This window comes from Pristiophorus japonicus, chromosome 12 (genome assembly GCF_044704955.1).
Source record: "Pristiophorus japonicus isolate sPriJap1 chromosome 12, sPriJap1.hap1, whole genome shotgun sequence".
Lineage (NCBI taxonomy): Eukaryota > Metazoa > Chordata > Chondrichthyes > Pristiophoridae > Pristiophorus > Pristiophorus japonicus.
The window spans coordinates 172779616-172802351 of NC_091988.1; the positions used below are offsets into that span (position 1 = coordinate 172779616).

At 43.8% G+C, this 22736-nt stretch overlaps 1 protein-coding gene across 1 annotated transcript in view; it reads right to left on the reverse strand.

Moving 5' to 3' along the window:
* The window catches only part of srms (src-related kinase lacking C-terminal regulatory tyrosine and N-terminal myristylation sites), a 67448-nt gene that overhangs the window by 10877 nt on the left and 33835 nt on the right, over nt 1-22736 (reverse strand). Inside the window, exons 3-5 of the mRNA XM_070894887.1 lie at nt 14792-14952; nt 12471-12615; nt 1208-1366 (exon numbers count right to left, since the gene is read on the reverse strand). Coding sequence (XP_070750988.1) covers nt 1208-1366; nt 12471-12615; nt 14792-14952 — 465 coding nt within the window. The remainder of the gene's footprint in view (nt 1-1207; nt 1367-12470; nt 12616-14791; nt 14953-22736) is intronic.

A 22736-nucleotide genomic window follows, 5' to 3' on the forward strand; every position in this document is an offset into this window, starting at 1 on the left:
CACCAGAGGGCTCTGAGGGCACTCATTCCACAGAATTAGTTGTCTCCTAAAAATATAGGGGCCAAAATTGCATACCGCCCCGTTTGGGGGCAGTAATAGCCATAACGGCCGGAGTTGCTACGCCAGGCACGGAAGTCCCACCTCGCGACCTGTATTTGGCTTACCGCCCCTGAGAGCAAGTGGAACGCAAAAAACGCAGAAAGACTCCGTGAAGGGCGCAGTGTTACACAGTGTGACGCATAGTGCTGCCGCGTTTCATTAAAGAAGAGGGCCAAGCTGCCGACTCTGCAGGCGGGAAATGGGGCCATCCCTGCACCACCAGGGAGCGGGGCGCCATGGCAGCAGCCCTGCACACAAGCGGAGTGCTGGGCTGCAGGATAGCGGCACGGACCCCGCAATCGACGAGGAAGAAGGCCGCGACTGGCAAGTCGACCATTTTTTTTAAACATTTCCCATCTCCCCTTTAATTATCGCCTGCAGCAGCTTCAGGGGTCGCTACTGAATTTTAACTCTGGGGTGCTAACGGGAAGTGCAAACACCCCACATTTCTCCCCCATAGATTTTATATAGAGGAACCATAAAATCAAGACTGATATAATTACAAATGTATACCTTTACTTTAAATTGTAATGATTCCATGTATTGTTATAAACTGGATGAAATTCAGAGACAGCCAATTGTAGCCAATTTGTGAGTCACATTCATGACTTACTCAGTCATAACTCACTCAATCAAGCCTAAGATCTCTCAGTAAATCTCCCTTCACTCCATTACCATTCAGCTTAGTTATATTTTTCAAGCAGTATATCACTAGCAAAAGCATTGTATAGATCAGATGATTAGGATTTTAAAATGAACTCTGTGTTGACTCAATATAATTAAAAATGGTCATTAATATTAGATTAATGCACAGATAGCCAGATGAGAGAATTACTGAAGTTTCTGAATATCTAGTACTGCTTCCAAATAAAATTATATTTAAATATATTTTCCAATTTAATAAATGACTTTTTGTTTCTTTGAAGGATAGAGAATTTCAATATCACGCAATGAAATCATTGGCTTAAAGTTTATTCATGTAGAATCATATATAGAATCTTACAGCACAAAGGAGACCATTTAGTCCATTGTGCTTGTGTCAGCTATCTGAAAGAGCTGGCCACTTAGTCCCATTCCCTTGCCTTTTCCCTATATTTCAGGTACTAACCACGTAAGTATTCCTGTAGGTTTCCTTTGGTCATGAGTTCTGTGACAATGTAAACAGGTTCCTCAATTGAACATATGGCATATAGCTGGATTAGCTTTGGATGGCTGATATTCTTCATAGTTGTAACTTCTTTAGCAAACACATCCTCATTCATAACATCTGTGGAAATAAAATGTATTTTTCAATATTTTAACTGACTTCCTTTGTCAAAATCGCAGCAACTCGCCAAGGCTTCTTCGGCAGCACCTCTCAAACCCGAGACCTCTACCACCTAGAAGGACAAGGGCAGCAGGCGCATGGGAACACCACCACCTCCACATTCCCCTCTAAGTCACACACCATCCTGACTTGGAAGTATATCGCCATTCCTTCATCGTCGCTGGGTCAGAATCCTGGAACTCCCTACCTAACAGCACTGTGGAAGTACCTTCATCACACGGACTGCAGCGGCCCAAGAAGGCGGCTCACCACCACCTTCTCAAGGGCAATTAGGGATGGGCAATATATACTGGTCTTGCCAGCGACGCCCACTTCCCATGAACGAATATTTATTTTTTTAATGCTCAGTGCTGTGAAGAAAAGTGATATATACAATATATGAACTGTATGCAACCATTTGCTAACCAAGGGTAGTGAGTTAGTATATGAATACTTCACTCACACCCACACAGCATTATACGGCAAATTCAGTAATCCTGCACTCCCACAGAATCTCACTAGACAGAAGCAGAGGTGGGAAAAAACGCTACGCACCGTGGGTCTGATTCTACGACCTGTGCTCCCTTCAAACAAATCCTTGGGCTGGAAGAAGGGAGTAATCTCTCATACCTCACAAACAGGTACAAATTTTATTTGAGTAGTGTTATAGAGCTCGCACTTTTGGAAAAAAAAGATCAATCGAAGATCACTGCAAGAACTACTGTTGGCTGAGAGTATGTTACAGGTTGTACCTCTCCAGTCCAGGACTCTTTAGTCCGGAAAAATCCCTGGTCCAGCATCATTCCCGGCGGGGATGGGGTTCTGCGCTATGTCCTGGGGCTGGCTGCTCCTCTTCCCCCTGCTCCTCCTCCGGTGTTTCTGCCTAGATCGGCGCCCTGTGTTTGGGGGCTGGCTATTCCTCTTCTCCCCGCTCCTCCTCTGGTGTTTCCTCCTAGGTCGGGTCGGCACGGAGTGGGAGCGAGGCCCGAGTTTTGCAGCTGGAGCGTGGTGGAGGCGTTCAGGAGCCTGAGCGCTGTCATCAGGACCCGGTAAGTCTAGAGTTGGTGTGACCTCCCGTGGTCCGGAAAATTCTCTGGTCTGGCACCGGTCAGGTCCCAAGGGTGCCAGACTGGAGAGGTACAATCTGTATAAGACTGTGAGAAAGTCAAGTGTTTTGGATAACATTGTAAAACTGTAAGAGAAAAGCGTGAGTGGTTTGTGAATTCTATCTGAATCCAAGAATGCATTCTGAAACTTTTTTACTCATTCTAATATAGAATTTTTCTCCCCCCCCCCCCTCCCCATTTTGACATGGTTTTCTGTTTCAGTTTTACCATTAGGAGCTTATGGCCCTGAAATCAACATGCATTCATTTGAGATTTCTTACCTTGGTATTTTATCTGAGGCATTAACCTGTTTAAAATTGCAGAGGGAAGAATTTCAAATGAACGAAGTGTTCCATAGTGTAATTTCAGGGACTACATCTTTCTATTTCCATTTGTGATTTATTTTCTCACCAGTATCATTATTGCTAAGATTGGCTCTACAGCTTTAGACCTTCGAAAATTATTTTTTTCCTTAATGAACATACTGTAGAACTTCCAATCAGCCAAGTTCACATTGGAACATTTAATACACTTCTACTACATTCCGTGCATGCTATTTTTGTGCCAGCATTAAACTATTTAAAATAAAATTAAACACGAACTCTGCCAATCAAAAGTACTACCATCATTTTTTCACCTTGCCTTCAGGCCCTCCTCGCCCAAGAGTGAGGGCAAGTGTTGACAGACTTTGCAAAATTGTCAGCAAAAAGAGAGCTGAAAATAACCAAAAAATTACTACCAAAGTCAGTGATGATTCCATGAGCATAGAATCATAGAAATCTGAGCACAGAAGGCCATTTCAGCCCATCACCACCTTCTTCGGGCAATTAAGGATAGGCAATAAATGTGGCATAGGCAGCACCATTCACACTCACATCGGAGCTATCCACCCTTGTCCCATTTTCCTGCTCTTTCATATTTTTGTTCAAATGTTTATCTAACTCCCTCTTAAACAGTTATTGAATCAGCATCAACGACTTGTGGTAATTAATAACCTTTACATAAAAGAAAATGCTTCTAACTTCCCTGGTATATTAGACTGGTGAGCACCATCAATTCCAAGTTCCCCTCCAGGTCACACACAATCCTGACTTGGATATTTAAAACATTATTTTCTTGGTATGTGGGTTGTGTTGCCAATGCTGCATTTATTGCCCATCCTTATTTTCCCTGAGAAGGCATTAATGGGCCTTCTCTTTGAATAATTTCATTCCTTGCAGTGATGGTTCTCCCACAATGGGGACTTCCAGGATATTGACACAGTGACAACGATATACATCCAAGTCAGGATAGTGTGTGATAACTTGAAGAACCAGTCAGGTGACTTGTTTCCTTTTTATTGTTGTAAACAGCACTGACAGCAATGCCACAGTAGTCCACTGGGTGGAGTTATATATATTACGCTTCTCCTTCCTTAATGAAGAAGTAATTATAATAAATAATCATCATACATAACTTGCATGTGTATACATAACAAAAGATATGGGGCTAGAACCTCCACTTTTGAGCTTATTGCCCAAAAATGGGTGTTATTTCCGGCGTGGACGTTAAAAAAGGGTTTTCAGATCGCTGGCTTTTTGCCCATTCTCAAAACACCTAGTTTACATTTTTGAAAATGGGTGTTACCGCGAACGATATCAAATGGGGGTAGTGTTAAATTTTTCTGACCTTCTGCCATAAAGTGTGGCCGTCCTTAGCAACAGCATGGCAACGCTTGATTCCCGCGATTCAGGAGGTCAAGGGTCATCATGACATGCGCAGAAGAGGAGACAGAGAGAGAGGGAGCTTAGAGGCACTGAAAGTGTGTGGCTGTGGTGTGTGCTTGTTTGACTGTTGTGGGAGGAATGACGGAGATTCACCAGCAGCAAAAAGCCCACTAAGCACCAAGAACATAGTTGGCATCGAGTTTTTGTCCATCAAATAACATATAAAGTGGAAGGGATGGAGGAGGCCCTGGAGCTGGTAGCCAGGAACACTGGTGGCAGAGGGCTCCAAGTGGTCCCGGAGCGCCACACTGCACCCCAAGGTGATGCACCCCCATTGCCAACGACACACGAGAGCCAGCAGCAACATTTTGCTTATGGCTCAGAGCACACTCCCACCTCGGGACCGTCCTCTCCCGTATCCGTCCAAGCAGTGCTTCGGCCATCACCACCCCCCAATGAAGCATCGCCTGAGGACCTCCTCGGCCAGGTGGCTTGGAGTCAGGAGGGGAAGGAGAAGGGGTAGAGGTGGGGAGGAGAAGCGGGGGTGGGGGGGGGGCGGAGGGGGTTTGTACAGAAACACATGATTTCAGACTAATGTTTGATTTAAATGCTTTTTATTTAACAAAACCTTGCAGCACATTGGCTCAGATAGCTGCACGTTGGTAATTCCTTAACATCAAAGGGTATAATCACACTTAACTTCAATCAACTTAAACTTTAAGTGTCACCAAGGTGATGCCCACCATTGATGTATGACCTGCACACCCAGCAGTGTGTCAGTTTTGTAAATAACACCAATGTTCTTTCAGGCAAAGCGATCATTGATGAGCTCCTGACGTAAGGCTCTTGCAGCTATCATGCCACCATGGGCCCTTTCATGCGGTCTACAGGGGGGGCGGGGGCATGGCTTCAGCGTCAGCCTGATTGTCTGACCCGATGTCAGCATCCGCCTCATCCTCCTCTTCCTCTCTCTGTTGAGGTGTACTGTCGGACTCATCAGGCAATTCTTGTCCCCTCCTGATAGCCAAATTGTGTAGCATGGAGCAGACCACCACGAATTGAGCTACCTACTCAGGGTGGTATTGGAGCTCGCTTCCTGAGTGGTCCAGGGATCTGAAACGCTGCTTCAGCACTCCAATGTTTTTCTCCATGATATTGCGAGTTGCTCTATGGCTCTTGTTGTATCGCCTCTCAGCCTCAATGTGGGTGTCACACGGAGGGGTCATCAGCCAGGTGGCAAGGCCATATCCTTTGTCCCTAAGCATCCAGCATTGACCTTGTGGCTCATTGTTAAACAAGTCAGATAGAGTGCTCTCACGCAGGATGTGCGCATCATGATGCTGCCCGGAAATTGAGCATTCACTGTCAGTATAATTTGCTGGTGGTTGACAACCAGCTGGACATTCAGGGAGTGGAATCCCTTGTGGTTCCTGAAAACCTCAGCATCCTGAAAAGGTGCCTGCTTCGCGATGTGCGTACAGTCTATTGCTCCCTGCACCTTGGGGAAATTTGCAATTCTGGAGAATCCTAGAGCCCTCTCACTCTATGCCTCCCTGGTCATAGGGAAGCTGATCAAGTCCCTCCTGCATGTGTACATAGCTTCAGTGACCTGTCTAATGCAGCATTGTGTGGCATGCTGAGAAAGTCCGCAAATTGACGATGGGCGATCTCCATGGCCACTAGTTTGGGTAAATATGCTCTTTACGACAAAAAACAGTTGCTGGCGTTAATATTGAATCTCGCCGTTAATTCAGTGCAGAAATTAACGCTGGCCGATATTATGGCCGTTGATTTCACCCATTCTGATGATTCCGCCCAAAAAAAGTGGACGGGTGGTATTATTTTTATCTGGCGTTAAGCACATGGGGAAAGTAATGCTCGCGGATAAATTCCCAAAAAAGGCCTGTCAGATTCCATTTTGTGCCAAAATGGGCGATATATGGGTATTATACGTCATTTCAGCGATAAAATGGGCGTTAAGTAGGCAAAAAAAGTGGAGGTTCTAGCCCATGGACTTATTTTGCCATATTTACAAATCAAGCTTAACCACTTGTTTTCTGTTTCGAAGAGAATACCTTTGCTCTTGAACAGAACCTTCCAAACATGGTGTCGAACTTAGACTCATTCTCAGCTGATCCTGAGGAAAGTTTTCCTCCAAGGGATGCCCTTGATTTACATTTGAACTCTCTGCAACTTCAGACTGTTTGTCTGTCTGGCTCAGACTCAGACTTAAATTCTGACTTTCTTTTGGACTTGTTTCCAATTTGATGTAGGATATGCTACTGGTACTTTACTTGTATCAAAACTATCTGATGAGTCAGAAATAATTGAATCATTCCAACCTTCAACTCCTTCCAATCTGTAGGTAAAATATGATCAATGTGAACAAACCTGTCCATGATCAAACATCTTGACCAAATATGTGCAAGGACCACATATCTTCACCACTCTTCCTGGTAACCACTTTCTGGTGATGGTTCTTCACTTTCACCTTCTGATTTAATTTCACACTTCTCTTTTACTCTACCTCTATCATGATTCTCTTTCTGTCTTAATTGTTTCTCTTCTACGGACTGTGCCAAGTTTGGTTTTAACAACGAGAATCTGGTTCATGGCTGTCGTTTGAGAAACAACTCTGCTGGTGTTCTACCAATAGTTGTGATTGATAGCCATTCGAAGTGCGTTGAGATGGTTAGATAATTAGAAAATTAGCCAATTTTGTGGTCCAATGACAACTGTCGTTTCTTTGGATTTGGATCCAACATCTGCATGATGAGGGTACGTTTTATAATTTGTACTCTGTGCGCTGCTGAACCATTTGAAGCAGAGTGGTATGGTGGAACCTTGGTATGTTTCACACCATTTTTGCTCGTGAACTGTGCAAATTCTTCTGAACAAAATTGTGGTCCATTATCAGAAACAATTTCTGCTGGGAGGCCAAATGAAGAAAATAATCTTCGCAAAATGTCTAATGTTATACTTGTTGTTAATTTCTGCATTGGAAACACCTCGACGCACTTCGAATGGCTATCAATCATAATGAACAATTGTTGTCCTTCTAGCTTAGCAAAATCGATATGTAACCTTTGCCACACCCTGGGAGGCCATTTCCATGACTGTAATGGAACTGATGGTGGTTTCTTGCTTACCGATTGACATGTTGTACACTGACTGACGATGTATTCTATATCTTTACCTAGACCTGGCCACCATATGTAACGGCGTGTAAAACTCTTGGTCAAGCACATTCCCAGGTGCTGGTCATGAAGATCTCCTAATAATTTGGACCTGAATTTATTTGGTATAATTTATTCCTACAAACGACTGATAATTTATTCCTACAAATGAAGAATGGATGAATATCTTTGTCTGTTACCTGGTTTAGCCAGCCATTTGCGATGTAATCGTACACCTTTGACATAACTGGGTCACATTTGGTTGCTCTACTAATCTCTTCAGCTGTGACTGGCAGTTCATCAGAAAAATAGAACACTTCTTCACTATTGGATGTAACTTGTGATGGGGAAGGCAATCTAGATGTAGCATCAGCATTACTTTGATCAACTGATTGTCTGTATTCAATATCATATGTATATGCTGACAAAATCAAAGCCCATCTCTGCATTCGGGCTGCAGCTAATGTTGGAACTGGGGACTTTGGATGGAGGATTGCTGTCAGGGGCTGATGTCAGGTCCGTAACGATGGTAAACTTACGACCATGCAAGTAGTTGTAGAATTTCTTGACCCCAAAAATTAATGCCAAAGCTTCCCTTTCGATTTGCACGTAATTACGCTCACGGCATTGAGAGTGCGTGAAGCAAAAGCAATTGGTCTCCTCCCCACTATGTAATACATGAGAGATCACTGCCCCAACTCCATACAGAGAGGCGTCACATGCTAGCTTGATCTCCTTAGATACGTCAGAGTGAGCTAACATGGTACTCTCTACCAATTGGCTTTGACACTCCTTGAATGCTGTGTCGCTTTCTTCTGACCACTTCCAATGGACCTGTTTTTTCAATAGTTCATTCAGAGGATGTAAAACTGTAACCAAATTTGATAGGAACTTCCCATAATAGTTCAAAAGACCCAAGAATGATTGAAGGTGCATTTCTGATTGCATCCAACTTTCCCTTGGTTGGATGTGAACCATCTTTGTCTACTCTGTGCCCTAAGTACTCCACTGAGTTTTAAAATAACTCACACTTATACTCTGTGCTTCTCTAACCATTTGAAGACTTCATTCAATATGTTATTATGAATTTGCCTGTTTGGTGCTGAAATTAGTATGTCATCTAAATAACATACTACCCCTTCAATACCTTGCAAAATCTGGTTTATCACCCCTTGGAATATGGCGGGGGCGGAAACACTCCAAATGGTAGCCTATTAAATTGATATAGGCCTAGATGAGTATTTATAATCAAGCATGACCAGGACTCCTCATCTAGCTCAAGTTGTAAATAGGCATTCATAAGATCTAACTTGAGATTTGGCAATGTATTAGGGAGATTACCCTCTAGAACTTGGCTTATAGTTACTTTATAATCATCACACCCCAACCTTATCTTCGGACTCAGGTACAGCAACAATGGGTGTAGCCCAATTACATAGATCTATCTGAAGAGATATGTTCTTGCTTAACTTTCTCCTTGAGTGCATATGGTATGGGACATGGCTGGAGTAAACTGGTCTAGCGTCCTTCTGTACCCTGACACACGCCTTGAAGCCTTGGATCGGATTGCCTGTTTTGCAGAGCACCTTCGGATACTTCTTGATGACATCATCCTTTGATGCAAATCCCATTTCAACACGAAAAATCTCAATCCAATCCAGCTTCAGTGATCCCAACCAATTTCTTTCTCGTAAGGCAGATTTGTCTCCTGCCACTACGAAGAGAGGCAAGCTCTGAAATTGATCCTTGTATTTCACTGATATGGTGATATGACCTGCCACATGAATGTTCTCTCCCGAGTAGCCTCGCAGTTCTATCTTGGATTTCTCCAATGGGAAATCACGCAATTTGTCGAGGTCTAGCGATTCCAGTACTACACTCACGGATGCACCAGTGTTGATTTCCATGGGTATCTTGGTTCCTGCAATATATATGTGGATGATGATACTTTTCGAATTGCTGTTAGTTACCCTTGTGCTCCTGATGATGTGTAGCTCTAAAACCTCCTTGTCCTGTTGTTTTTCTTCCATGCTATGTAGTATCTGAGGATTTCTACTTATAGTTTTGAAAGATGGTTTACTCTTCAGTCAACATGCCTTCGCAAGATGCCCAGTTTTCCTACAGAAGAAACACTCTGCCATCACACATGGATAACTTTGAGCAATGTGTTGTCCACACATGGACAGCTTTGAGCAAGTCAGGCACCAATAGCATGACTTCAATGCTCTGTTACCATGGCCAGTTGCTGAGACCTTGGGGCCGAATTGCCTTTTACTTTTAACCTGCAGGCGATTCACCTTGGTTGTCTGACGATTGGAAATGGTGTGAAATTCTCGGGAATATTGGTTGGCCATGTCCATTGACATAGCTGAATCAAAAGTCAAGTTAGGAGTTGTTAATAACTTTCTTCTGATCGAATCATTTTTTATCCCACAAACAAAGTGGTCATGCAATGCTCGGTCCTGAAAGTTTTCGAAATGACAGAGAATGGATCGCTTCTTTAATGCTACAATGTACTCACTGATACTTTCATCGGTTAACTGATCTCTTATCCCAAAATGATAACTTTCAGCAATTTCCAGGGGCTCAGGACTGTCTGCTTAAGTGATGTGTCTTTTGGCTTGACAGGCACAAGCACATTTGTCAGGGTTTCATACACCTCAGGCCGTGCTTCAGTTAAGAAAATAGCCCGTTTTCTTTCCAACACCACCCGGTTATGGTTTTCATCATCGGGTACTTCGATGATACTATATGCGGTGAAAAATATTTCTAGCCGCTCCACATACGCTCCAAAACTTTCACGGTCGCGTTGAAACTCCCCCAAGTGTCCTATTATTCCCATAGTTGCAGCCAGCTGGACTCTGGCAGTTCAGCCAAGTATGCTTGTAATTTACTTTGGATTTTTAGCTGTTAATCAAAACAGAGAAGCTCTCAAAGTCTCTCTGTCAGATGGCTGAATCATCCATCAACAAAAAATTCAGCCAGGCTATCCAATTATTCTATCCTTCGTCACCAATGTTATATTTTCGGTACGACCTCACAAACACATAGGCTTTAAGATGGCTAATAACTTTAGGAACCAGTCAGGTGACTTGTTTCCTTTGTATTGTTGTAAACAGCAATGGCTGCAATGCCACAGTAGTCTACTGGGTGGAGCTATATATATTACAGAGGGGAACTTGGAGGTGGTGTTGTTCGCATGACATTGCTGCTCATGTCCTTCACAGTGGTGGTGGTCTCGGGAAAGGCATTCTGTTGAAGGATTGTTGGAAGTTGCAGCAGTGCACCCTGTAGATTGTACACACTGTAATCACAGTGCACCAGTGATGAAGGGAGTGGATACTGAGTCCAATGGCTGGGCCCCGATCAAATAAACTGCTCTGTTATGAATGATATCAAGATATAAGTGTTGTTGCTGCTTTATCCATCCAGGTGAATGGTGATTATCCGATCAAAATCCTGTATTGAGCCTTGTAGATGATGGAGAGACTTTGACAGGGCAGGAGGTGAGCCACTTGTCGCAGGGCACCCAAGCCCTGCTTTGGTCTGTTAGTCATAGTGTTGATGTGACTGATCTAGTTATGCTTCTGGTCAATGACAACTCACCATTCCTTCATCATCATTAGATCAATATCCTGAAATTTCCTGCCTAATACCATCAGCACAAGGATTGTAGTAATTCAAGTAGAAGGCCCACCACCACAGGATAGCTAGGAATGGTCCTGGAAATGCGATTGGCAGTGTTACCAACATCCCAAGAACAAATATAAAAACACTAATTGATACTTTAGAACATTTTGGGCTAGACTTTCCATCAGGTTCGCCCAGTTACCGCCCGGTTACCACCCATTTAACCGCTGAGATTGAGTTGAACACCCATATTTGAATAAAAATGGAAACTATCGCCCAATTATTGCCCATTTATCGCTGGCGTAACTTTCGGCATACAATTAACGTTGAGAATTATCTGAACCGCAGTCCATATTTTTAAAAATTTTTTTGACATCATCACTCATGCACTGCCCTGTTTATAATGGAAGCTAACGGCCAAATACCGCCCAGAATATCGGCGAGCATTACTTTCGGCATCTCACCGATATACCGCCCAAATGATCACTCGCCCAAAAAGACGCTCAAGAAAAGCTGCACTCACCTGATCTCCCAAATCGTAGAAAATGTTAATCACAAACCCCCCCGCCGCATGCACAGAATGGCCGTTGCTATGGACGCCGGCCTTGCACGATGGAATAAATCGCTAACGCCCATTTCACATCGCTACAGCTAACGCCCAAATAAAAAAATGGAAACTAGCGGGTTTTAAAATGGCCGATATTCCGCCGATCCCGAAAAAAAAATGATCACTAACGCCGGAAATATTGCCCATTTTTAGGCGATCTGAACAAAGATGCTCTCGTATGTGGGTGATCTTAGCATGCTCAGCCATAACGAATAGATTCAGAGGAGAAATAGGTTTTACTTCATGGGCGTTTTTAATAGAAGCTTTTTTAGGAACAATGAGAAGTGAGAAATATATTTTCCTTTGACATTATTATTCCATTCTCCTTCTATTCCACATAGTTTTTGGTGATTTCTCTAAATTCTCTGTTGATCAACTGCAAGATCTATGTGTATAGCTTGAGTGAGCTCTACAAATGCAGTTTATATTGTATAATTTTATGAGGGGAGAGTCTTGGTCTGAAGCCTTTAGACAGGAGCAATGGTTGAAGACAGGGCTTTGGAACTATAGGGCTGATTCTGTGACCTACATTATGGCTAGCAAGGCTCGATACAGGCTCGACACTGGCAGTGGAGCCTCAGAAAATGATCCTGCCTTATTGGCACTTTTATCACATTAATTTAGGAAATTACATCTGATATCAGGCTATTCATTTCCTAGAGGGAAAGAAAGGATCTTCAGATTTTAGAAATCTATAGCTAACTTTTACTCTTCATCATTTATTGCAAAGTTTCATACTGTTGAGAATCTGTTCTTCCAACTGCATTTGTTCAATTTGCACTCAAGCCCATCTTTTGTACATCACACAACCTCATCTTATAAACACATCATGTCACAAACCTTTTTTAAGTATTTTGATCGCTACATGTTGATTTTCCTTCCAAACACCTTCCCAGACTTCTCCAAAGTGACCTTCTCCCAGTTTTTGTAGCAAAGTAAATTCTTCTCTGGGCATTTCCCATTCATCAGTTTTATAAACATCCTGCTGCAACCAAGCCAAAACATTAATACACTTTTAATATTTGCTTTTCAAAAACCCATTGACTTTTTAGTTATATATTTAATTTTTTAAAACGTAAGGCACTGTAAGATACTACAGTCAAACTATGGGACATGAATATTTACTCAACCAGAATCCAATTTAATAACATCTGTAAATTCCTGTATTTAGTAGCAAGGTAAGCCTGGCTGCATACTGGATAATAGAATATTTAGATTATCCAATAATTGACCAAAGAAAATAAATGTTACCTTGGCTCAGGAGATAGCAATCTCACATCCAAGTCAAAAGGCTGTGGGTTCAAGCATCACTACAGACATAATAATCTATGTGGCTATTTCAGTGCAGTACTGGGGGAGAGCTGTGTTGTTGGAGATGCCAGGAACAATTTTTTCTCGGTGCGCCTGGGGAATACTCCATGGCCAGCAGCTAGTTGCCAGGAGTATGGCTGCAGGCTTCCTAATCCTGCAGCTATGCCCCTGTTGCCACCTTTGGCTCTAAGTATAAGGCTCTGCCAGTGGGGTAGGCCTACACTAGGGATGCATACCGGGCAGGACATCTGGGTGATTTGTGACCTTCACAGGTGCAGTGCACTAGCATCTGGCATGCGGCCCAGGGGTGGCGTGGGGGGTAGGCGAGGGGACAGGAGGCTTAAAAATGGCCCTACCAACTGAGAAGTCCCCTATCTGCTCAGAGGGATGTAAACATTCCATGGTGTTCCCTGAAGAACAGGACATTCCTGTGGTGTTGTGGCCATCCTTGAACCAATACCATCAAAAAGCAGCCTACCCAGTAATTCATTCATTTGCTGTTTGTGAGACATTGCTGCATACAAATTGTCAGACACATCTGCCTACATAATAACAGTAACCACTTCAAAATGTATCCATTGGTTGTGAAGCACTTTGGGATATCCTGAGGACATGATAAGGCACTACCTAAATGCAAGTCCTTTTTTATTTCTAAACTACATCTTACACTTCTACATTTGGTTTCTTAAGTTCAGATAAAATATCTAATTTACAGCAAAATTGTAAATTATACAATTTGGCAGAATGGGGAAATATTGTTCCTGAAATATTACTCATGGAATGCTCAGGGCAATTGGACAAGTCTATTTGGGAATGCCCCTCTCTGCTAGGTCTGTACTGTAGCTGTCTGGTAATCACAGATATCTGGTTGCTTAAGTTGCAGCCTAAGAGACTGAAGTAAATTAGGCTACATATAGTGACTCTGTCTTCCTCTCCCATATTTTAGAATCTCTGAGATGGGGTCTTGATCCTGCCCAGGACACCCCTGAATAAAAGTAGACATCCAAACCGCAGTTATAATATTACTACAAAAACACAAAAGAGATTTTGTAAATATAGGAGGCTTAATGACTTCTTGTATCATTTATCTTTACAGCTAATGTTGTGTAATGTTCCGGAGGGACTGGCCTGTGGCTTCTCGGGAGTTGTGGCTCCTCCCATCCTGTGGAGGGAAGTTGGGTATGTAAAGCAAAACCCAGAAGATTATGTGGAGAGAGAGAATTTGTGCTGTTGAGTTCCTGATCTATACCACAGTTCCCATTTATTATTAAGCACACTCTGTTCTGTACATAACCACATCTGGAGTTTATTTAGATGTTGAAGATTCTGTTATTTGGTGATTTATGTGTCCACTTGCAGCCTGACTGCTCACAGATAATCTGCTGACTAGGTAATCTGTGAGTGAATGGCTTCAATAAAAATGTATTTCATAGTTGTTTAATCAAAACCCGTGTTTTTTATTAGAAAACTTCATTTTTTTTCTAAGCATCTTGAAATGTTTTACTACGTTAAAGGCACTATATAAATGCAAGTTGTTGTTGTTTTCTGAGCTTATGTTCATTTTTAAAGCCATGAAATTTGAGAAATTGTTGCAATCAGCCAGGCAACATCATTAGACCATAAACAGTGGAAGTACAAAAAAATCGTTCCATAGTTTCCAGATCACACAAGGGAATATACACACAGATCACATCAATATAATTTCAGATAATCAGTCCACAACACATTGTGTCATTTTAGTTGCCCAAACAAGCTTTTGGAAACGCCTCCCTGAATATAGTACAGACCTGGAAAAATGCACACCTTTCTGTACAGTTTTCTTTTACACAGCTTGAACTCCCAGTACATACCTTTGTGTACGGCTTTGTTAACGCAAACCCAAGGATCTTCCAATTTGTTTTGTAGCATTCCAACAGATCACTAACTGTCGAAAACTTTTGGTTCTCATGAAGAAAGAATATTCCCTCGGGTGAGGTAAATATCCGAAAGTGATGCACTTTATCATTTAGAGCTGCAGGTGAAAAAAAAAACTAGTTTAAACTTCAAATTTACAACACTTTATTCCTTGTCCCATCTTCCATCCTGGATAGCTGGACCAACACAACAATGAGTGGCAGGAGAGGGGACAGTCTAGACTGAAGATTACTCTGTAGCCATCAGCAATGGTGCTCTATGATGAGTGAGTAGATAGTGTGATTTGATATCAGTTCATCCCTCTTCTCTCTAAAGGGTGTAACATTTTCCTCCTATGGACTTATCAATCTGTGCAGCAATATCGTAAACATCCATGTGCAAAGTAACTTCACAGTGACCAGAGCAGTTCTTTGCCCCGCTTGTTGAGAATGGATGAAATTTACCGGGTTTCTGACGTTCATTATAAGTCCCCACCATTTGAGCTATGGGCGGACACAAAAGCATTACGTTCATTCCAGTGTCTGTGAATGGCCAGGGACCGTCAATATTTTCGTTATAATAACCAGATCTCAATAAGAAGGATCGTCCAGTATTCAATACATTAAAATATAAGCCCCGATTTTAACCCCCTGTGCCCAATGAGAGCAGAGCATGTGTGGGGTTAAAATATTGTAGAGTGGCACACATCAGATTCCCGCTGCACGCATGCCATTTTAACAGGTGCGTTTCGGGTGGCGTGTGAGGCCCCCGCATCAGACAGGTGCGGGTTTCATTGAGATTCGAAGATAGGGGTTTACCGACGTCAATCAGGCTCCGACGCTATTTTAACTTTGCACCATGAGGTTAGCGCCTGCTGCTGGCTTTGCCAAGGAAATCCAGTGCAATAGACAACAGGCCCAGAAAAGGGCCGCGTTGGTCAATTAATTTAAAAAGCTAGTGCACAAGTGCAAAAAGTAATCAAAAAGGCTAATGGAACGTAGGCCTTTATCTCAAGGGGGTGGAATTCAAAAGTAAGGAGGTGATGCTTCAGTTGTAACCATGGTTAGACCCTATCTGGTCTACTGTGTTCAGTTTTGCGCATTGAACCTCAGGAAAGATATATTGGCCTTGGTGAGGGTACAGTGTAAATTTGCCAGAATTACATCGAGCTTAAAGGTTTAAATTATAAGGACAGGTTGCAAGAACATGGCTTGTATTCCTTTGAGTTTAGAAGGTTGAGGGGGTGACCTAATTGGGATGATTAAAATAATAAAAGGATTCGATGAGGTAGATATACAGAAACTACCTCTGGTGGGAAATTCATAACAAGAGGACATAATCTTAAAATGAGAGCTAGACCATTTTGGAGTAAGTGGAAATGTGTAGGACTTGTATGTAGAGTGCAAAGGGAGAGGTGGAGAAGAAGGAAGATGGAATGATGATGGGGAGGGGATAAATATAAAGAGAAGTGCATGCAATGTGTTGAGGAAGGAGTGGTGGGAGGGGTTGGTGGTTGCGCAGGTGGTAGTATGTGAGAAGAGAATACTGTTAGTGTGTGGTGTGAAGAGAGCAAAGGAAGAGGTGAGTGTGCTGAGAATGAGAAAGAGGTGTTGCAGTGTGGCCTTGTGATTGTATGCTGAAGCATGTGATGGACGGGAGGGAACTGTTGACAGTGATGGAGGAGGGGGGTGACAAGATCGCTGTCGGGTACTGTTGAGAGAGGTAGAGATGTGAAGAGCCATATTCACTGCTCTTGTGAGGCCAATGTCCCTCTTTCTGCATTGAACTTAGATCCTGGGGGTGATGCTGCCAGCATTGACCCTTTCAGCCACCTCTGTCCAGGCCAGTTGCACTGTGGCCTTGTGAACACTCTTGCAGCTTCTGGGGAACAGTTTCTCCCTCTTTGCCTGCACTTCCTCCACTAGGATCTCGAGGGAGGTATTTGAAAAGTGGGGGGGGGGGGGTAGCCCTTTAACTCATATATTTTGTCAAAAAATACAATTAATTTGTTTTACAGAAGTACGAACATTTTTAGGAGGTGCATAAATATCTTTTTTCCATTTGGTTTTCAGATATGTTGTGTTGCCTGAATTCAAATTGAAAGCCAATGGTTTGATAGTAACTATTGGTGCCAACTTGCAGGCATGCTGCTCTATGAGATGACAACATGTAGGGCTAGGAGCTCCACTTTTTTTGCATGGTTAATGCCCGCTTAACGCCCATTTTACCGCTGAAATGACGTATAACGCCCAGATATCGCATATTTAGCCACAAAATGGAAATTGACGGGCATTTTTTTGAAACTTATCGGCGATTGTTACTTTCCCCATGTGCTTAACGGCGGGAAAAAAATACCACTCGCCCACTTTTTTTGGGCGGAATCATCAGAATGGGCGAAATCAGCGGCCATAATATCGCCCAGTGTTAATTTCCGCATTGATTTAACGCGGAGATTCAATAATACCGACCGCCCACCTTTTTTTGTCTTAAAGAGCATATTTACCGAAACTAGCGGACATGAGGTTGCCCAGTGTCACTTTCACCACCTCGCACACATATCGCCCACAATATCGCTCCAGAAAAAGTGGAACTAACCGGAACTAAGCACAGTGTTATGGACGCCATGTTCTACATCACATGTCGCATCCTTTAAAAGGCTGCTGTGCTTCAACCTCGGGGGAGTTCGGGTGTACTTTGGAGGTCGGTGGGGTTGATTTGAACATCTGTAAAAACATCTTGACCATACAGTGACCGATTGGAATTGACTAGGTGTCTTCATTGGGACATTCATTGTTTGTGACCAATCGGTGGAAAACAGAGAGCTACTGCAATGGGGCCTGTCCTTTCTCACCTTCTCTTGGTGACCAATTACATGCTGCAGACTCGAGATGACCGAAGGTACGCTCCATAGCATTATGTGCCCAATGTAAGACGTGCCAGACTGATGAGAAGGACCGGACGTTACACCCCCCACAAGTACAGGGAGAAGTAGTATTACCTCGACTTGCCAAATACCATCTGCTTTTGGACACTGCGCTTCCACAAAGAGGTTATCACTGAGGTATGCCAGCTGATAAGGGGAGATCAGCAGCCTGCCAGCGTCATCAGTACTGCACTGTCTATTGAGGTCAAAGTAACCACGGCACTGTCATTCGATGCTTTGGGTTCTTTTCAGGCCACAGCTGGTGACATTTGTGGACTTTCTCAGCATGCCACACAGTGCTGCATTAGACAGGTCACTGAAGCCCTACATGCATGCAGGAGGGACTTGATCAGCTTCCCTACGACCAGTGAGGCACAGAGTGAGAGGGCTCTAGGATTCTCCAGAATTGCAAATTTCCCAAGGTGCAGGGAGCAATACATTGCACACACATCGCGATGCGGGCACCTTTTCAGAATGCAGAGGTTTTCAGAAACAGCAAGGGATTCCACTCCCTGAAAGTGCAACTTGTTGTCGACCACCAGCAAATTATACTGGCAGTGAATGCTCAATTTCCGGGCAGCATCCATGATGCTCACATCCTGCGTGAGAGCACTGTATCTGACTTAGAAACATAGAAACATAGAAAATATGTGCCGGAGTAGGCCATTCGGCCCTTCGAGCCTGTACCACCATTCAATAAAATCATGGCTGATCGTTCCTTCAGTACCCCTTTCCTGCTTTCTCTCCATACCCCTTGATCCCTTTAGCCGTAAGGGCCATATCGAACTCCCTCTTGAATATATCCAATGAACTGGCATTAACAACTCTCTGCGGCAGGTAATTCCACAGGTTAACAACTCTCTGAGTGAAGAAGTTTCTCCTCATCTCAGTCCTAAATGGCCTGCCCCTTATCCTAAGACTGTCCCCTGGTTCTGGATTTCCCCAACATCGGGAACATTCTTCCCGCATCTAACCTGTCCAGTCCCGTCAGAATTTTAGATGTTTCTATGAGATCCCCTCTCACCCTTCTAAACTCCAGTGTATAAAGACCCAGTTGCTCCAGTCTCTCCTCATATGTCAGTCCTGGAATCAGTCTGGTGAACCTTCGCTGCACTCCCTCAATAGCAAGAACGTCCTTCCTCAGGTTAGGAGACCAAAACTGAACACAATATTTCAGGTGGGGCTTCACCAAGGCCCTGTACAACTGCAGTAAGACTTCCCTGCTCCTATACTCAAATCCCCTTGCTATGAGGGCCAACATACCATTTGCCTTCTTCACCGCCTGCTGTACCTGCATGCCAATTTTCAAGGACTGATGAACCATGACACCCAGGTCTCGCTGCACCTCTCCTTTTTCTAATCTGCCGCTATTCAGATAATATTCTGCCTTCGTGTTTTTGCCCCCAAAGTGGATAACCTCATATTTATCCACATTATACTGCATCTGCCATGTATTTGCCCATTCGCCTAACCTGTCTAAGTCACCCTGCAGCCTCTTAGCGTCCTCCTCACAGCTCACACCGCCACCCAGTTTAGTGTCATCTGCAAACTTGGAGATATTACACTCAATTCCATCATCTAAATCATTAATATATATTGTAAAGAGCTGGGGTCCCAGCACCGAGCCCTGCGACACTCCACTAGTTACTGCCTGCCATTCTGAAAAGGACCAGTTTATCCCGACTCTCTGCTTCCTGTCTGCCAGCCAGTTCTCTATCCACGTCAGTATATTACCCCCAATACCATGTGCTTTGATTTTGCACACCAATCTCTTGTGTGAGACCTTGTCAAAAGCCTTTTGAAAGTCCAAATACACCACATCCACTGGTTCTCCCTTGTCCACTCTATTAGTTACATCCTCAAAAAATTCCAGAAGATTTGTCACGCATGATTTCCCTTTCATAAATCCATGCTGACTTGGACCAATCCTATCACTGCTTTCCAAATGCGCTGCTATTTCATCCTTAATGATTGATTCCAACATTTTCCCCACTACTGATGTCAGGCTAACCAGTCTATAATTACCCGTTTTCTCTCACCCTCCTTTTTAAAAAAGTGGTGTTACATTAGCAACCCTCCAGTCCATGGGAACTGATCCAGAGTCGATAAACTGCTGGAAAATTATCACCAATGCATCCACTATTTCTAGGGCCACTTCCTTAAATACCATGGGATGTAGACTATCAGGCCCTGGGGATTTATCGGCCTTCAATCCCGTCAATTTCCCTAACACAATTTCCCGCCTAATAAGGATATCCTTCAGTTCCTCCTTCTCACTACACCCTCGGTCCCCTCGTACATCCGGAAGGTTATTTGTGTCTTCCTTTGTGAAGACAGAACCAAAATACTTGTTCAATTGGTCTGCCATTTCTTTGTTCCCCATTATAAATTCACCCGAATCCGACCGCAAGGGAACTACGTTTGTCTTCACTAATCTTTTTCTCTTCACATATCTATAAAAGCTTTTGCAGTCAGTTTTTATGTTTCCGGCAAGCTTCCTCTCGTACTCTATTTTCATCCTCTTAATTAAACTCTTTGTCCTCCTCTGCTGAATCCTAAATTTCTCCCAGTCCTCAGGCTTGCTAAATTTTCTGGCTAATTTATATGCCTCTTACTTGGATTTGACACTATCCTTAATTTCCTTTGTTGGCCACGTTGAGCCACCTTTCCCGTTTTATTTTTACTCCAGACAGGTATGTACAATTGTTGAAGTTCGTCCATATGATCTTTAAAGGTTTGCCATTGCCTATCCACCGTCAACCCTTTAAGTATTATTTGCCAGTCTAATTTAGCCAATTCGCACCTCATACCGTCAAAGTTACCTTTCCTTAAGTTCAGGACCTTAGTTTCTGAATTAACTTTGTCACTCTCCATCTTAATAAAGAATTCTACCATATTATGGTCAGTCTTCCCCAAGGGGCCTCTCACAACAAGATTGCTAATTAATCCTTTCTCATTACACATCACCCAGTCTAGGATGGCCAGCTCTCTGGTTGGTTCCTCAACATATTGGTCTCGGAAACCATCCCTAATACACTCCAGAAAATCCTCCTCCATCGTATTGCTACCAGTTAGGTTAGCCCAATCAATATGTAGATTAAAGTCGCCCATGATTACTGCTGTACATCTATTGCACACATCCCTTATTTCTTGTTTGATGCAGGCCCCAACCTCACTACTACTATTTGGTGGCCTGTACACAACTCCCACTAGCGTTTTCTGCCCTTTGGTACTCCGTAGCTCCACCCATACTGATTCCACATCATCCAAGCTAATGTCTTTCCTTACAATTGCATTAATTTCCTCTTTAACCAGCCTCCTTTTCCTTTCTGTCTATTGTTCCTAAATGTTGAATACCCTTGGATGTTGAGTTCCCAGCCTTGGTCACCCTGGAGCCATGTCTCCGTGATGCCAATCACATTGTATCCGTTAACTGCTATCTGCGCAGTTAATTCGTTATTCCGAATACTCCTCGCATTGAGGCACAGAGCCTTCAGGCTTGACTTTTTAACACACTTTGACCCTTTAGAATTTTGCTGTAAAGTGGCCCTTTTTGTTTTTTGCCTTGGGTTTCTCTGCCCTCCATTTTACTCTTCTCCTTTCTATCTTTTGCTTCTGTCTCCATTTTGTTTCCCTCTGTCTCCCTGCATTGGTTTCCATCCCCCTGCCATATTACTTTAACTCCTCCCAAACAGCACTAGCAAACACTCCCCCTCGGACATTGGTTCCGGTCCTGCCCAGATGCAGACCGTCCGGTTTGTACAGGTCCCACCTCCCCCAGAACCGGTTCCAATGCCCCAGGAATTTGAATCCCTCCCTGCTGCACCACTGCTTAAGCCACGTATTCATCTGAGCTATCCTGCGATTCCTACTCTGACTAGCACGTGGCAGTGGTAGCAATCCTGAGATTACTACTTTTGAGGTCCTACTTTTTAATGTAACTCCTCGCTCCCTAAATTCGTCTCGTAGGACCTCATCCCGTTTTTTATCTATATCGTTGGTACCTATGTGTACCACGACAAATGGCTGTTCACCCTCCCTTTTTAGAATGTCCTGCACCCGCTCCGAGACATCCTTTGACTTTTGCACCAGGGAGGCAACATACCATCCTGGAGTCTCGGTTGCGGCCACAGAAACATCTATCTATTCCCCTTACAATTGAATCCCCTATCGCTATTGCTCTCCCACTCTTTTTCCTGCCCTCCTGTGCAGCAGAGCCAGCCATGGTGCCATGGACTTGGCTGCTGCTGCTCTCTCTTGATGAGTCATCCCCCTCAACAGTACCCAAAGCGGTGTATCTGTTTTGCAGGGGGACGACTGCAGGGGACTCCTGCACTACCTTCCTTGCACTGCTCTTCCTGTTGGTCTTCCATTCCCTGTCTGGCTGTGTACCCTTTTCCTGCGGTAAGACCAACTCACTAAACGTGCTATTCACATCATTCTCAGCATCGTGCATGCTCCAGAGTGAATCCACCCGCAGCTCCAGTGCCGAAATACGGTCCGTCAGGAGCTGGAGGCGGGTATACTTCCCGCACACGTAGTCGTCAGGGACACCGGAGGCGTCCCAGATTTCCCACATAGTACAGGAGGAGCATAACACGTGTCCGAGCTGTCCTGAAATGACTTGTTTAACAATCAGCCACAAGGTCAATGCTGGATGCTTGGTGACAAAGGAAATGGCCTCGCCACCTGGCTGATGACCCCTCTGCGAGACACCCATACCAAAGCCATGAGGCGATACAATGAGAGCCACAGAGCCACTCGCAATATCGTGGAGAAAACCATTGGAATGCTTAAGCAGCGCTTTAGATGCCTGGACCACTCAAGAGGCAACCTCAAATACCACCCTGAGCAGGTAGCTCAATTCGTGGTGGTGTGCTCCATGCTGCACAACTTGGCTATCAGGAGGGGACAAGAATTGCCTGATGAGTCTGACAGTCCACCTCACCAGAGAGAGGAAGAGGAGGACGAGGAGGCAG